Source organism: Psittacula echo, assembly GCF_963264785.1.
Source record: "Psittacula echo genome assembly, chromosome: 5".
In the NCBI taxonomy this organism is placed as follows: domain Eukaryota; kingdom Metazoa; phylum Chordata; class Aves; order Psittaciformes; family Psittacidae; genus Psittacula; species Psittacula echo.
Genome location: NC_137739.1, coordinates 24,231,358 through 24,249,439, shown reverse-complemented (window position 1 = coordinate 24,249,439; position 18,082 = coordinate 24,231,358). Strand labels below are relative to the sequence as shown.

General features: G+C 38.0%; 2 protein-coding genes across 3 annotated transcripts in view; one reads left to right on the top strand and one right to left on the bottom strand.

The window, feature by feature from the left end:
* The window catches only part of ANO3 (anoctamin 3), a gene marked incomplete at both ends in the record, with an annotated part of 217,427 nt that overhangs the window by 21,380 nt on the left and 177,965 nt on the right, over window positions 1-18,082 (bottom strand). For both annotated transcript variants that reach the window (XM_080617104.1, XM_080617105.1), the window contains 3 exons: window positions 6,049-6,109; window positions 10,952-11,048; window positions 16,970-17,104. In XM_080617104.1, coding sequence (XP_080473230.1) covers window positions 6,049-6,109; window positions 10,952-11,048; window positions 16,970-17,104 — 293 coding nt within the window. The remainder of the gene's footprint in view (window positions 1-6,048; window positions 6,110-10,951; window positions 11,049-16,969; window positions 17,105-18,082) is intronic.
* On the top strand, window positions 843-4,470 carry MUC15 (mucin 15, cell surface associated; the record flags this gene model as incomplete). Its single annotated transcript, XM_080618748.1, has 3 exons — window positions 843-1,518; window positions 3,187-3,342; window positions 4,310-4,470. 3 exons carry the CDS (start codon window positions 843-845, stop codon window positions 4,468-4,470), a joined length of 993 nt encoding a protein of 330 aa, XP_080474874.1.

Here is an 18,082-nt window from a genome sequence, read left to right as displayed (position 1 = left end):
TTAAAAAGCGTAAGTGAGAGCTCTGCAAATATGAACATGGTACTTCAGACCACAAGAAACAAAGAGCTGCTATTAATAATATGCTCATCATGCCACTGTTTACTACATAAAGTTTACTACATATTTCTCATCTGTAGAGAAAACACACCACTCCCTGCCAAAACCCCACGGATACACTGAACAGCATACCTGCTACAATTGTGTAAATTCAAGATGAGTTTTTCCTCATCCTTCTCAATCTAACATTTGAAAAGATAACGCATAATATACAGCTTCCAGTCTCCTACAGGAAAAGAAGTTCCCTCACAAATTCAGCATCATCCATAACCTCTGAATTGATTTAGTTGTCAGCTTGCACCTGGTAGCATTCAGGTGACACTCACTGCTCAGGGTCACAAAACATTCCTCATCAGCTCAGGGCTAACTGTAACAATTATATTTCTTTGCAACGGAGCAAAGCTCTTGGAATTGCTGCCTGGCCAGAAGACATTGCCTCAAGTGTGCCACCCAAATATGTTACCATTACCTCTCTCTATAGCAAAGTGGTTTTGAATCATTCCCCTCTGAGTACAAGGCCTGTTTACAGAGCCATGGAATGTTCTTGTGTAAAAAGCTTTTGTTGATTATCAATATTGCTTTAGGTCATTCTCTTGGTCATTAACACTTAGGGATGTAAAGTTTTCAGCATCAACATGTGGTAAACTAGTGATATTTCTATAGTATAACACTAACTTTTTTTACCAGCTTATTTGGTAAAAATTGCTTTGTTTTCCAAAATAAAACCATGGACAAAAGTGAATTTCTTGCAGATTCTGCATATTACAAACTTTGAAGTCAACAGCATGCAACTCTCCTGTGGAATGATTTTCATTTTTCTGCTTGTAAGGCTGCAATGGAACAAAAGCAATACTGAGGGCATGAAAGTAAATGGAGCAGGTGATAGAAATGGCTCAATTACAGCGCAATCAGCTTCACAGAGATTGGTTCTGACTATGACTACTGCCATAAATCCTTCTATTGTCAGTCATGCTGCACCAGCAATGGCCAATGTCAAAGAAAATGTAGCAGAAACAACAGAGATGAGCAGTCAGCCACACAGCACACCCCCGAGGTCCACTGATGGCACCACTTTATCTTCAGTTGCCACTACAGTATCTAAAGATGGAATAAACAGCTCTGCCACAACCTTCAACAGAATCCCAGTATCTTTAGTGACACTTACAACAACAGGTGACCTTTCTCAACTGACCAAAAGTGCTGCAGCTACTTCTACGTCCACAGAGATACCAAGTAACTCCACAGTCACCTACAGCACACCTTCGGCTGTGGTGCTCCCCAGTGATAACTCTTCAGTCAATGCCACCACATTGTTCCCCACCAGCATTGCTCTGACATCACCCACAGTAAAGGAGGTCAGTACCACAACAAACCCCAGCACCATTCTGCAGGCAACTGAGCTCAACCATAATTTCAGCAGCTCTTCTACTGCATTGCCTGATACAAAAGATGCCAATGCAGGTAAGTCTATAACTGAAGACCAACTGATTTAACAAAATTATAACACTTTTTTTTCCTTGAACAGGAGGTTTTATCAGATATGTGAATTAAGAGGTGATTTAGTACAGACTAAAAATAAAACTCACCCAAATAAAAAGGTTTGTTTGTTGTTTTTTGTTGTTGTTGTTTTTTGGTTTTAGTTATTTGCTGTTTACTTGTTTAACACTTCCAAAAATAGGGAAAGCTAATGACAGATGCTGCCCATTCATACTGGAGTGGACCTTCAATGCAGATGTGCAGAAATAACATCTGGGGCCCCTACCTAAGACAGACGTGGAGTGAGTCCAGAGAAGGGCCACAAAGATAAAGATGCTGCGAGGGCCAGAGCACCTCTGCTATGGAGACAGGCTGAGAGAGTTGGGCTTGCTCAACCTGGAGAACAGAAGGTCTTTTGACAAAGCCTTGTAGGGACAGGACAAGGGGGAACCGCTTTAAACTGAAAAAGGGTAGATTTTTATTAGATATAAGGAAGAAGTTGTTCCCCATGAGGGTCATGAGGCCCTGGCACAGGTTGCCCAGAGAAGCTGTGGCTGCCCCATCCCTGGCAGTGTCAGTGCTCCAGGGCTGGGAGCAACCTGGTCTAGTATAAGGTGTCCCTGCTTGTGACAGGGGGGTTGAAACTGGACAAGCTTTCAGGTCCCTTCCAACCCAAACCATTCTGGGATTTAAAGCGTGTAACACATCAACTTATTTAAGTTCAGAAACTTTTGTGACCAAAGATGACTTCTTATAAATACTTCCAAAGGAATTACATTAAATTGTGCATTTAATTATCAAGTCAAGTATGCGTGGGAAAACAAAAGAGTATAAAACTGTCATGGAACTTTTCTACCCTGCTGTTCTAAATCAGGTCATCAGAAAAAGAAAAGGAAGGATTAGAAGACACAGTAATTTTTTGTCATTAAGTTGGCTTTCAAGCTTTTAACACAGGCTTATCCATCATATCCAGTAGAGTACAATTTGTACCAAGAACTGCAGGAGTATCAACTACCACCACTGTTCTAATAATTATAATGTTCCTGATTTTCAAATAACATGACCAAAAAGGAACTGGGGTGGGAAAGCAAGTTCACTTCCAAGAGAAACAGAATACTTGAAAGAAAATTTTTATAAAATTTAAGAACTATCTTGGAGGAATGCTATCATTCTGCTAACTGAACAAGTGCAGAAAGAACTACTGGATTTCTTACCTTACATACTCAAAAGTTGGTACTCTAAAAGTTAATCACTTGAAATTCAGAGGCTGCAATTTTAACTGCTGGCTTAAATACTTAAAAATAATTGCATTCAAAGAGTGATTACTGCTTATTTCTTTCAAGAAAAGGACAGTGGTTGATTCTGTAATTAAACCTGGAACCTTTTTATTTGACTGAAAAAGCTCATTTAGCCTTCCCTTTTTTTTAAACCCACGTTATTTCCCTGAAAGTCAAGGATGGAAATGTCTGTTTTCTTTTCCAAGGGCAGAAAGTTTCTGCAGAGGCTGGTTTAGTCAGTCTGCAAAGTGTTTCAGATCCTTAGTGAAAAGCCTAACTTCACAAACCCCTTGACTGCTATAAAGCACGAGTCAAGTGTCTGATCTTACAGATTTATTCTTGTTATTCAACTTTCTATTCTCTTTTTCTCTCCTAGACAAAACCAACAAAGGAGGAGTAATAGTTGGTGTCATTGTAGGAACCATTTTATTGTCTATATTAATCGGTCTGATTGGATATTTTATATGTGGTAAGAAGAGGTCTGAGTCTTTTTCCCACAGACGGCTTTATGATGATACAAGGAATGACCCAGGTAAGGAATAGCACAAGTGTTTTGCCATAAGAACATTTTGTTTCTTCTGCACAGAGCTGCTTAAATAGTCTGGTCTTAATCACAGAATCATAGAATCAGCCAGGTTGGAAAAGACCTTTAAGACCATCAAGTCCAACCTTTACTCCACGACTGTCAGAAGAATTTATTAGGAATCATATCATCAACTCCACTCAAACTAGTTTTCAACTGATAGCACTTTATTATTTTTAAATTTTAGCTTAAAAAATACTTCCCTTAACTTTGTGTTTCTGCTTTACAAGTTATTTTTTTAACCTCTAAAATATCAGAAAATACCGTTATCTAATATCAGTGAACCTACTGAAAGAACTGCAGGCAAGTTCAAAATTACAGCTCAAAAGCTCTCCCAAACTTTGATTAACTGAATAAGGCTAGACTCCTTACTCACCCAACTTCAGTTATAGAATGAGGGATGAAACTGTTATATGCTCTCAGGAGTAAAAATATTTTTAAAGAGGTTTAAAAAGAAGATTGCTTTTATGTTTGCCATGAATATGTATAAACTCGCATTAAAGCATAATCACACAGTCTCCAAACATTTGTATCATGTTCCTGGACATTATTTTAAAATATTTAAACAAACATTGAGAGGCTAAACACACTTTTTTCTTTTATGAAATCAAATGAAAATAAAACTCTGGCAACACACCCTTTCTGGCTTAAATGCAAGAGCTGAAAGCTGCCAGAATGTCAGATTAGGAAACAGCTTTGAAAGTTGACCACCCATGTAGTGCTGAATGGACCTTACTGGGAGGACCGTGTTATCTTCAGAAGACTGTGGATCAGGGCCTTCATCTTTTGCTCCCTCAAACATAAGAAAGAGGTTGACTGGATTTAGCTGCAAGGGACTGCTGAACTAAACTGTGAGTATACAGGGATACAAATCTTTCAAGCAATATATAAAAAAATAATCCCATTATCCTTTTAGTTCTTCACTTAGACAACTCACTTGGACCATATGATACAAGTTTTGGATGGGTGCCAGACGACATAAGCAGCACAGCAGAGAAGGCAGTGGAAGACAACACAGGCTGCCCATCTGATGGCATTCCTATGGCTGACGTGACACCATCCCACCTTTCAATGTAATGTCAGCTTCAGATTATCTTCTCACCTGTTATCCTCATGCTTTCATTTTCCAAAAGGACCTGGCAGCTGTTCTCTTACAACTACTACTGTGCAAACAACGTTTTGGAAAGCAAAGGCAAAAATCACAAGATAAAGGTATAGGCAGCAGGCAGGGCCCCCATCACTCTTTGACTTTAAGTGATCAACCTATGGTTTTCCTGGAAGGATATTACACGTGCTTTATTAGAAATAATATAGACAAACAGCATCCAGGTAAAATTCTGCCTTGGGTAACTTTTGGTCAAGAATGTGGACATTTTATGAATTCCTCCTTCCACTGGAACCTCAGCCTCAGCTGAAAATGGCAAGAGCTTTCTCTAAGGGGAGCTCAAAGACAGAAATGAAGACAGACTAAGAAGCTACCAGCATTGTCTGGTAACTATATAACCAAGTGCAATGTCTTTCAGGAAATTATGAAATTAATTATTAGTAATTGCAAGGCCACAAAAGCAAGATCAGGAGCCAATGAAGAAATATCACTGAGGCAAGCAATAAGGTGTGCCAGTTATATTGTGTTAATTTTTAACAATCTAATTATGATTTTTGCATGTATGTGCATGTGTTTCTTGTGTTGTCTATGCAGCTCTGCTGTTTTGCTGTTGTTTGAATATTTTTTTTGCTTTTACCAGGCCAGCCTCCAAAATCTGTGACATTCGTTCATCCTTCACTTGAAGTTAGAATCATTAATACTTTTTAATACATATTACTTAAATAAAGCTGTTGTGTGCCATCTATTTAAAATTGTAAAATCCTGGCTTGAATTCAGAGAGTTGTACACATGCGAATTGGTGTTATTTTCTCAGGGTTTACACAGACAAACATTTACATTGGTAAAATTCATTATCTTTTGTTATAATACTAGTTTTCCCTATTTTCCAGTAGCAAAATACCGTTAGCTTCAATGAAAGGTAATTCCAGCAAGCATTTCATGCTGGAACTATTACATGTCTTGTGTGGCACTATGACACTGACCTTCTAAGAGAGACAAGACTGTCCTTGGTAACTCCTGTTCAACAGTATCCTCTGTGGATATCACTGTGCTTGGCTTTGGGCCCCATGACACGAAGTGTGTGATGTCAGAGTGAATATAATGAGATATTCAGAATGAGAATTTGAATATAGGTATTAAAATTAATTTAAGCACTTAATATCAAATCTTTCCTATACTACTTTAGCTCCCACAAAATTGTTCTCATTTATTCTACAAGAATTCTCTACAAGATGTCATTTTTATATTGACTCCAGATAAGTAAGTTAACCTCCATGACTGCCTCTTAAAAGACTTCCACCCACATGATATAAAATTCAGGCCTGAAGACATTAAGATGCTGAACATAGTTATTATATTAATGATAAAAGGTATTTCCACCCACTGCTAGAACAGAAGTTGAAGTTGATGAAATAGGAATAAAAGAGGTTGTGTGACAAAACCATAATCCTTCTTTAAATTTTATCTAGAGCTATAATCTCCCTTTACCCAGTAATCATATAAAAGGGTCAGGTGAACTAAAAATACAAAACAAATAAAAATGTACTTACCCCAAATTGCCATGAAAATAGCAAAGAAGACAGTTCCTCCATTATCAAACAAATGTGTAACCTGAATAGAAAATAAATACATCAGGAATGTTACTGCCACTTTACCTTTTGTCCCAGTGAATCACAAAGTATATAACTAGTTACAGAAACTAAAAGTGAGGGCATTCTAATCAGAAGTCCTACTTGGATGTTTCTTCTTCCAAGATCTGTCTCGCTCTTTCTTTCAGTATAACTGGAACTCTGGTTTTCCAGACTGTCACTTCATGCATCTCCAGTCTATGTGTTTCACAGGGATTAAGAGCTTCTCTGTTCATGTCCAGACAAGCTAAAAATTCCCAAAGTTCTTCTCATATGCTGGGTCAAATTTAACGTCAACATATCCTATTTTAAGGTTTTTCTAAGCTTAAATAACTTCCCTCTTCTATCTTTTCTTCCTCTATATATTACTTAATGTCTCTCTTGATTCTCATCATGAATGCTATCCCTTTTCTCGGATTTATCTCTTATCTTACTCTTTGTTATAACATTTTTCAGGCAGAACAGGTATTTTGCTGCAAAGTCCAAGGCTGACTGATAGAAAATAAGTAATAATTAGTTTCTGCATGCCTGTAGATCATTCTAAGAGTGGGTGAATCTGATGTCTCACTTGTTACGAAAACATCACAATACAGATATCCACAATTTCTAATATTCAAGCCATAATCTGAAACAGTATTTGGGAAGCTAAAATGAACATTGATGTACTCTCAATAGAGTTAAGTTTGACAATTTTAAGCAATGTAATTTATCCAGGAATAAAGGGCCTACATTTTGTCTAATGGAAGGTAGCTTAACATGTTGCTGAGCATTAGTAAGCAAAGCACAGGGCTCAAATTCCTATTTGAACAAAAAGCATAAATCATTGTAAAATAATAGAGCAAACCAACTTATCATCAACAAGCATATGTTAGAAAGAGGATCTGAAGACAGAGGAAAAAGAAATGAAAAAGTGCTGTAAATGGCTTTGAAATGAATTATCCTAAGCCATCCAGGAAATTCATAATGATTTTCTACTTTTTGAAATAAGAGAATGTCTCAAAACAGGATATTCTTGAAAATACTTCACTGTCATTGATGTTGACTTTGTTGCTAATTTAAGGACCAATTTTTAAGCTTTCATCATGAAAAGAAACTTGTCCTTTTGCCAATGGAAGGGTGCAGGTAACCAGATTCAGTGTTGCCTTTCTGTGACCTTTTCTTACATCTGAAGTTATACTGGCCAGCAGGAATGTTCTGTGCATGAGGTGTGCCGGGATGCTGGGGCTGACAAACTGCCTCAAGCAGTTTACCTAACCTGCTTCTGTGAGAGCTGCCTGCTGCAAGGAGAATTCATCCTGCTGACAGATTTTCATTCTTCTAGAAAAAGCTGGCATCACTTCTGCCTCACAAATTAAGAAAACTAACTCAGGAAAGCAGAAAAACTTAATAGAAAGTGTTGCTTGCCTCTATTTTCTGTCTTACTGAGTAAAATAATTATAATATTGTGAGAATTTCTTAAAAACCACACATATTTTGTCTTTATGCAATTTCTTTTTTTTTTTTTTTTTTTAAGGTTCTGAAATGATAATTGACTATCTGGTATAGAATATCAATAAATCCACTATGTTCCTTGCATGAATCATACAGTGGGATCAACTGCACACAAAAATATGTCTTTTGCTTTGTTTTTCTTTTGCTTCCATAAAGAAAAACACAAACATAATGGGCATGAGACTGTGAATAATAGGTATGAAAGGTGAACAACAGCAGTACAATAAAGCTGATGAACACTGATTTTGGATATTCTGCTCAGTAAAGACTGCATCTTTCCAAGAGAAATAGAAAATGAACCAAACAAACCTAACCCAGAAGAATTAAGAATTACTAAAAGTAGAAAATATGTATCTGGCTCCTAATCTATAATTGCCTTTACAAGAAGTATTTGGTGAAAGTCTTTCAGCACCACACTCAGAATTGAGATTTGACTGTTACAGGCTAACAGTGTAGTGTAAGACTGTGTTGACCAAAGGCTTCTAAGAAGAGGTGAGATACTAAGAGGTGAGAGACTCAGATGCTCGTCCATCAGCATACCTGGCTGATGTTGTCATTGTGATACAAGACTTCAGGCACTTCAAATCCACACTGAATCAACACCCTGCCCCGCGGCTGAGGGCAAGGTCTGCTGGGTACAGGACCAGCCCCAAGAGCCCCAGTGCACCACACCAATCACCCATGGATCAAAGAGTCCATTGAATGCGAATGACAGCCTGGGCATTCAGCAATTCAGATTGCAACTCAGGCATTACCTGCCTTTCCCTTCAATTATGAACTTCATTTCAGAGTGGCATTTTTAATTGAAATGGCATACAGAGGGAAAGGATGAAAGAAATGGGTGGTGACATGAAGGAATAAGGCGCCTTTTGTATTTTGTTTCCAGTGTTATGAAAACTTGGCAGAAAAAATATTTGAAGTATATGACTTCTCCAGCTTTCATTTGTTCTGTCTAAAGTGCTCTTCTGTAAAGGGAAACTTGGCAGATAGTTAAGAAATTTAAGAAAGAAACCCTGACAGCAATTTTAATAATGTGAAACACGAGCACAAAGCCTTATGGAATGAGGCAGGCCCCACAACATAAGCAGGTTCAGGGAGATGAACTTCATTTACAGGAACTCCCTTTTCCTATTTAACTCAATGCTTATGTATTTGCATACAGTAAGCTACTTGAATGAATAAGGATTAAAACACTTACTGCAGAATAAGGGTGTCAGTGCCTGGAATGAATCAGGAATAGCTCCCCTGGCATACCAGCTCTTTGGTTGCATGGAAGGAACGCAGAGAAATATGGTCCCACAACAAAAACAAAACAAAATAGAGGGAAAGGCCAACAAACTCCATCTCAGGAAAAGAAAACAATCAGGAAATGACATTTTCTTTTCCTAGAGAGCAGATATGATTCCTTATTTTTAAATATATTAGTTCTATTTATATTACTAACAATGTTTCAGAACATACAAAGTACCATTTGATTTGAAATCAGATTGTGGTTTTCTAACATTACAGACTGTTTGCATTCACTAATTCGGGTGCAAACGCTGGGGAAGTGCTGACACGTGTTGGGTATTAGCTGCTCAACTTAAGCAACACGGTGGCAACAATCAGGATCACAATTCCTGCTGGAGACCAGACATTTCCTAGGAAGAGGGTAATAAGTGAAGCTGCAGTGAGCTCTTCTTTCAAGAAAACAAGGTGAGTGAAGGCATTACAGTTATAAACCCAGAGCTATAAAAAGCCTTGCTGAACCTTTTTATTTTTTCCTTTCTCTTTGCCATTTGAGTGGCCAGATGGTAATCCTGTTCAACAGACAAATCCTGAAAAGAGACAATTTGTGGTTGTTTTATGTGTTCCAATCTATCTAAGGTTGACCAGTTTTTCAGGGCAAAAGCACTGGCAGGCAAAGATTGGAGTTGACATGCTTTTCCATAATCTTTGCAGACCTCAGAGAAGAGTGCATGCAAAGATGGAATATGAGTGGTTATTGCTTGTCTTCGCTTGTAGTCATCTGAGATTCTTTCAAGGAGACTGGTTTGAAAATACACTGAAGTATGGATGGACTGCTAAATTTTTTCTGCTGCAATGAATTATTCACAATGTGACATTAAATGTGAAATCTGCATGATTGAAGCACATGATGTCATTGTAAATATAATTAAAAAAACCCCTGCTTCTCACTGGGGATGGTAAAATAGCAGGACCTGAAGTTAGAGGGATGCCACATGTATTAATTTCCCATTGAAATGCAGTGGACTGCTGAAAAGGCACTTATCTTCTAAAAAAAAGCATTTCTGTGATGGGTTGTAGAGAATGCATAATGTCATTTCAATTAAGAAAGCTCTTACTTTCAGTACACATCTTAAAATAAAAAAGAAATTAGTAAAAAATAGTCACAAAAAAATTTATGGAACCAGTTCCTGCAGTAGAGAACTTAAAAAACAGTTTTGCCTTAAATACAACATTTTCAATGGTATTTACTGCTGCTGTTGCAAATAAAATTTTAATTTCTTCACTTTGGTGTTATAAAAAAATAAATTTGTAAAATCTAAATAGAAATAATGTTTAATAAATGTCGTATGTTCTTCAGATTTTCCTTTATAGACAGATGTGAAATTTGAGTTTTATTCAACACTGGTCCTAGCTATATGAAATTTTGAAATCTAACATAAAATTGATTTTCTCTTTCACACTGCTGCAGTGTTGTAATGACATGCCCAGAAACAAATACATTTTACAAATGCAGGCTTCTCAGCAAAATTTATCTTATGAGCTAAAGAATTCCAAGAAAAATGCCAAAGCTGCTCTTCCTGCATTACGAAAATACCACACATAAAATATATTGCTCACTCGAAAACACTGCACATATACTTGGGCTTACTTAAATTTGAAGGATAGCTTCTTGTAGCAAAGTATGTAGTTGTGTAAATCTTTGCATTAGTTTGACAGGGTAAAGCACATCACAGGCACATTATGCTAGAGCATTCCTTATAGGAGCAGAAATTCAACTACTAAGTAAGCAAGGGAAACAGTAAGAAATTAATTATAGGGGAAAGCAGGAAAAACCTTCCAAAGAAAGTTATTACTCAGGAGACTTTGAGTTGATGAAAATAAGGACTTAGGAAAGAAATGGTCACAGAAAATAGAACAAGTTCTAGTATAATCTTGGATCATTTCAGAGCATTCCCTTATTAGAAACGTGAATGACAAAGGCTGAAAAAACCCTCTGTAGAGAAACAACATGTGTTGCAGGAATCTTTGGGGTAACAAGGGCAGGCATTACACAAAGAGGATCTTTAGACAAGAAATATCTTGATGGCAGTAAGACAACAATTACCTTGGCATATATGCAGCTTTCATTGAGTTTCTGTAGTGTGCAATTGCGTTCACACATAGGGCACATGATGGTCTCATTTGCCTCGCAGATCTCTTTGCTTGAATATGAGACAGGAAAATAAAGGTTATAAAAAAGCTTTCAGCATTCTTCAGATTTTCTGAGGTTATGCTGTTTGTGGTCTCTATTTGTTAACACAAATTTGTCTACCCTACAAAACTGGCTCAATAAAATAAATTAAAAGTGAATGTTCGGCATGTAAGCAATGCAGAAGGTACCAAGCATTAAGAGGATGGACATCACTGGTCTAACTACACTGATTTCATCAACTTATCCCAGTTTATAACAGCTGAAGGTCTGTTCCACAGGATGATCACATGCACACATGTATCACCACTTACATGTCAAAACAAACTCAAAGGAATTTCTGGCAGTCATATTTGAAGTCTTTGCATTCGCATTTCCTACATAACTTATGCATAGAGCTAATGAAAAAGCCCCACACTTTGATATCCTATTTTAGGGGAAAATACCTTCAAACCACATACTAATGTTTAAAGATCCTAAGATTTATGAAGTCTCTGTCTTCACTGGGACTGTTCACATTTAAAAATTAGTACATAATTGTCTTGATAAAGGCAAAACAGAATTAACAGAAGTGCAAAAATGAATTTTAAGGTGAATTCTAACTGCAGTGAATGAGTTTCCCAAAGATCCTCAGCAATTGCCTTTCCCTATCCTTTGGCAATGAAATGATGCCTGAAATGATCCTATGACACACTAAGAAAATAGCAGTATGAAAAACGTGCCAGGAAATCCCTATTAATTTGTTTTAATAAGCATATTGCTTTCACTTTCCTACACACAAAACCCAATTTTACAGTTCTAACACTGTATGGAAGATCATACTTATTTCCAAATAAGTGCATCCATTAAATCCTGTTTGACATAACAGTAAATATAGATGCCACTTCTGTAATCTTCAGCCATGCTTCATATACCATTAGAATCACTAATTCACTGAAACCCTACAACATAACATGGACCTGACAAAGAAATTGTCCTCAGTAACCCTCAAGCAAGAATGAGCAAAGCCAATCATTTCAATGCTACAGAGTAACAGAAATCTTGCAGTGTGTCACATCAGAGAATTTTCTTGCTTGCATTTTCATTCAAATGATTAAGCACAGAAAATCATGTTTCAACAGTATGATATAATGGTTTGGCAGTAATGCAAACTGTTGTCAAATATAAGGCCAAATAGTACTGCACTTTGAATTTAAATTCAACATTGTAAATGTTAGATTTTCTCTATTATATATCTTCAGTTAAAATCTCGATTTGTTTTTAATATGATATTAAGTTTCACAGAATTATACTGACAGCATAAGTCACATGCTTTGGTTCTACTCTGCAAAGGGAGTAACATTTGTTATGCAAGTGCTTGTGGCAGATGCTATGTTAACCGTTACTGCAACTTAAATCTTCAGTGTAACAGAGCTAAATAAGTTTCTTTGTATGGTCCGCACTCTGACTGTACTATCTGCAATCTGACTACAGCACATGGTGCAAAGACACCTCAAGCTATGCTGTGCTCATGCCTGGCCTTTCTGTTTGACTGACTGCAAAAGGACAACTTGCAGCAGTGATAATTAATGATATGCATAACCCATCAAACCCAAACTCTTTAAACCCCATCAGATTAATTTTCTATATACTAATGCCCCATCCTCGCAGTGTTCAAGGCCAGGCTGGATGGGGCTTTGAGCAACCTGGTCTAGAGGAAAGTGTCCCTTTCCAACCCAAACCATTATAGGATTGTATGCAATAGCTTGACATCTAACTTGAGAATAAATATAGGTCATATATATGGCACATAATTTGTTGAAAGAAAAGAAGCCTTATGAAGGGATGGTTATAGGGCTATTAAAGTCCTTCCATTTTCCGACCACATTTCCCACAGTTTAGCTCAGGGAGGGCAAAAGGATCAAAACATATTTAAAAGTGTATAAAACAAGAAGCATAAATTGATGTTACTCATTTTTGTTTCTGCATATCTGAGCCCTATGAATATAATCCAAACACTTTGGAATCTATTACAGAGTTTCTTCAACACAGATTCTCTGGATTTTCTCTAGGTTACCTTCATCTCACAACTGAATCCTGCAATGAGCTGCTGATGCTATAACCTCATTACCCTGGGGGACCTGAGTGCCAGCTCCTGGCAACCACAGTCCTACCACACTTTATTGCAAGCCCATGCAACAAAAAGAACATGTTCCATTTCAACATGCTTTCAGCAACACTGCCCATCTCATTCTGTGACAGGAAAGAAAAACGTCCCTAACTGTGTGGAACGGAGAGACTTTTCTTTTCTAAACATGGGACATGCATGTCTATTTTCTTATAATAGTGTCTAGTCCCTGGTATCACAGTATGCATGCAGGGTTTTTGTCTCCTCATCTTATTTAACCTCCCTCTCTCTGTACAATACATGAGAAACACTGAATGATGTCATCAGATCTGAAAGTTGATTGTTTCCCTGAAACTGTAACTGAGGAAAGGAGAGAAAATATGAGAAGAAAGAAAAGGCAGTGTGAGAGGGGCACCTGCCATGGGAAAGAAGGAAGGGTACCACCAAAAGGGAGCAGATACGCACCATTTCCAACTTGCCTGTGGCACACACAGATGAACTACATAGAGTAGCTTTCCTTTACATAGGGGGCAAGGACTGACAGCTCTGTGCTGGGGGGCTGAGATGCAGTCTTGGCACAGGCTGATTATATGTGTGTGTGTACATATATATCTATATACATACATATATAGGTAGATAGATATAAAAAAATACATTCAAATGTACATAAAAAGAGCCACCTGGTATCATGACAGACCCCAAGCATGCAGCAGAGGCAAGCAAGTCAGAAACCAATACAAACTAGTGACATCATTCTGCATAATGCTCAAATTATTGCTGCACCAAACCTCCACCCGGCATTGTAAGCAAGGGCTGGTTCTACGGCAATGTGTGCTTGTGTATTTGCTTATTCCTTCTCTGCTGAAATTGCTGGACCACAGTGGAGAAAGAACGAAACTATGGTTTTCTACCTGCAGCCACCTGGGGGGTGGGTGGGGGGCGGTCAGGGCAGCTCCTTGTGTGCAAGATAGGAAGGGACATTGCTAAGGAAGGCATGCTTCTGCTAAACTGATTTTATCAGTCACCAAGTTCAAGTTTTGTGGTACACAAGACAATGAAAAATAGGTCTTTTAGACAGAAATTATTGTATTGTACATCAACACTTCCTAACATCCCTTGACTTCTAATAACAAGTGTTAATAGGATGAAACCTGTTTCACATGAAATAGTGTTACATTGAGTAATACTGAAATCTGGGGCAATGTGGCAGTTATGACACTGCCATAATGCCCTGGCACTACGTTTAAATTCCGAATTGCCACTGGGTTTCCTGTGCCTAGATTTTGTCAGCATCACATACCCGACTCCATCCCTTCCTGATGGCTGCGGCACTTTGCATTTGCATACTGTAGGAGCTGCAGTGCTCAAAATCAAACAATAGATTTTAAAACTGTTAGAGATGTTTACCTAGCGGTTTTCTTTAAATGACTGCAGAAACACCAGATAAATAATCTCACAGTCTCTGAATATGGCAAGAATAAGAACATTTAGGTTGTACAGTGTGTCTGCCTGCTAATAGATGACTCCTGTCTGCTCTAAGTAGGAGGTTCCTTGTCGAACCCTTGTTAACACCTTCCAGGCTAAGTAGGCAAAGATGGCAAGGAGCAGCATCTGTTATCACTGGCCTTTAGAATGAACTGCCTACGTACACAAGGTGATACAGAAAAACATCTATACACATTTAGTAGGCAAGTTACAATCAGCTTGAGTTTGTAAAGCTCTGCTCTCAAATTCACATCTCACAGCAGGTCTTACTAGCTTGATTTGGCATTGCACTGATGTGACAATTCTGTGTCGTGACTAACCAGAGGGCATGCACAGATTCACACCATCAAAGTCAGAGAGGACCTTCTGCCCAGGATTAACACATCCAGATTACAGATGTGAGGCTGACACAGAAAACACAGCTAGGGCTTCTGCATTAACCCACTCTCTGTCAGTATTCTGAAATGAACACTGGCTTATGTTAGCTATGATAAATGTAGAAATATTCCCCTCCCCTAGCAAGCATTTAGAACTTACATGGTGGATAACCTAACTTTCAGGCTTTTGCTTCTGGAACAGTCTAGAGTCCCTGATGGCCACCTCAGTGGTCTGTATAGCCCAGCATGATACTGAAGAACCTCAGGATGGGACCCAACACAACCAACCTCCACAGGGAACCAACTAAAATCTGCTGCTACTCAGCAGCAGCCAAGGGCAAAAACTCAAGACAGGGAAACATGAAAGCTACCTTACCACTGAGCTCCTGTCATTTATACCCTGCACCATTCAGCAAGCAAGATAATCGTATCTTTCCTGTTCATCAGGGACTATAGTGACAGGACAAGGGGTAACGGGTTAAAACTTAAACAGGGGAAGTTTAGATTGGATATAAGGAGGAATTTCTTTACTGTGAGGGTGGTGAGGCACTGGAATGGGTTGCCCAGGGAGGTTGCGAATGCTCCATCCCTGGCGGTGTTCAAGGCCAGGTTGGACAGAGCCTTGGGTGACATGGTTTAGTGTGAGGTGTCCCTGCCCATGGCAAGGGGTTGGAACTTGATGATCTTAAGGTCCTTTCCAACCCTAACTATTCTATGATTCTATAACTAAGCAGGAGCTTTCTCAGAAGTGTGTGATATAAGCACAAGATAGCTATACAGCTTAAAAAAAATAAGTTCTTAGAAATTTTGTTCTTCCTCTTGGGGGGTGTCAACGCCACATCTTTCTCTTCCATGAGAAGTGCCTAAAACACTAAGCCATACTCTGATAACAGCAGATAATTGCTCCTTGTTCCCCCCTTGCTGAAACTGTGCCATTGCACATGTTAATACAAGATTCCCAATTCAACAGCTCTAGTTGCTGTGCTCTAAGAACAGTCTGATGCTCTACTTGACAACTGCTGCATTGTATAGATGTTTATTTTGCAAAACAATCCTAATACAGAGAACAATACCTTAAAGACAGCATAGTTTCCTGGATGATACGTTTATTGAATTTAATTGCATTTAATGCACTTTGAAGTTGTAAAGTCTCTTGGGAGTTAGCTGTACAAAAGAAAGCCTACAAAAGCCTTACAGCACTGTAGAATATAATAACTCACTGTGAAATATAAGATGAAGACAATTCCATCAAGAAAACTTAAATTAGTCCTGCTCAAAGCTGAAGAAATGACACTTCCTATAAAATCTGACTCCAAGTTTACTCACAGCCTAAGCATCCAAACTGCTTGAAGCAACAGCTGCAATTGTAAATCACTGATACTCTTGTGTCTGATGACATCTAATGGAAAACTTTGTAATGAGGGTGCAACCTCTGCAATAGTTCCTAAAAATACAGCCAGGAATTAACTCAAGCATCCTAATTCTTTATCTAAATTGACATAAACCTCTCTTAGAGCAAAATCACAACAGTGGGAAACTTAGAAAACTCAGTTCATTTCTTAAGGTTGTAATCTCCCTGAAGCTGGGTCTCCTGACTGCAGTTTATACTGTAAAGAGGGAGTATGTCTGACCATCCATATGTTCAACCATTTCATTCACTGACTAGAATGACAACCATTGCAGTACTACAATATTAAAGTTGGTCCTTGCCATTTTTCCTTACAGGCAGAATAGGAATCACTGCAGATGCAGTGGTAAGAAACTTTTAAATGGCACACATACAAAACTTGTAAGCAAAACAGATATACAAAGTGGATACACTTGCTTGAAGAACCCAGAGCTCTATTTGGTTATTTTTACATGATTACCATATCTGGAAAACATTTAAAAGTACAATGATCTCAGTTGTGCCTGACCATTCTTCATTTTCAACAGGCAAGGATGTGTTATGAAATAGAATTTTACCTTACTTGGCTGGAATCCATTGTAAATAGTCCATAGAGGAAAACAAAGAGCCCAACCAGGGCAGCAGGAATAAGCATTCCAGTATACCATCCCAGCCAGGCAAAATACAGTCCAATTTTTTCACCAAAATATCGCCTACATGAAAAAGAAACACACAGATTGCTTAAAGTTAAAACTTACAATGACTGCTACCTACTCTACAGTAGCAGAACGATTCTCATGAGGAACTAGCAACACAAATTTATGGTAAAATTACTCTCAATTTACCAGAATGTCTATTTCAGACCAGCATTACATTCTAGTGACACTAATTGCAGACTTACCAAAACATGTGTTTTATAAAAGATACAACTGCTCTGTAATTTTCATGTCCTTGCAATGACCAAGTAGATGTACTAGTTTCAACATTATTAAATGTAGGACATTTCACTTGCACACACAGAGACAGTTACACAGATAGAAAGATATACACACATACACACAAAAATTTTTGGGAAGGGATAAAGTAAATAGGTATGACCTAAGTATTCCATTATAAAAAGTATTTACAACAAAGAATCATGTAATATGACATATTTCACACTATTACTAAGAAAACAATGGACTGAAAACACACATTAAAGATTGAGATTTAATTCTTCAAAACTTGGATATTGTTGCATTATGAGATGAAGTAGCAGTGACCAGAAAGTCAGTCAAGGATGATACTATTTGATCAGCACAGAATTGTCCCATGGCACAGGCTTAGCTCCATAGCCTTCAGTGGAACAATGACTGGTTGGGACTGTCAGATCAGGAATAAATCTGACAGCAGCGGAAAATGAATTATTGGTATTCAGTGTCAAAGATGAGGAAAGTACAAAATCCAAACATCACAATTATTTAACCTCAGTTACATATATTTCTCTGCTGTACATGTGGTAATCCATGACATTAATTAGAAGATACATCTACAGAAGTTTACTTAAACCCCATGAAAACATAACTAGGTTGTGTTTTCAAACCACCTGATCCGGTAACTGACTGTTCATGTGACTAAGCATCTTGCCTCTTCAAAGTGCTCTCCAAGTGTCTCTGATCAGCAGACAGTATCTCAGAATCACAGAATCCCAA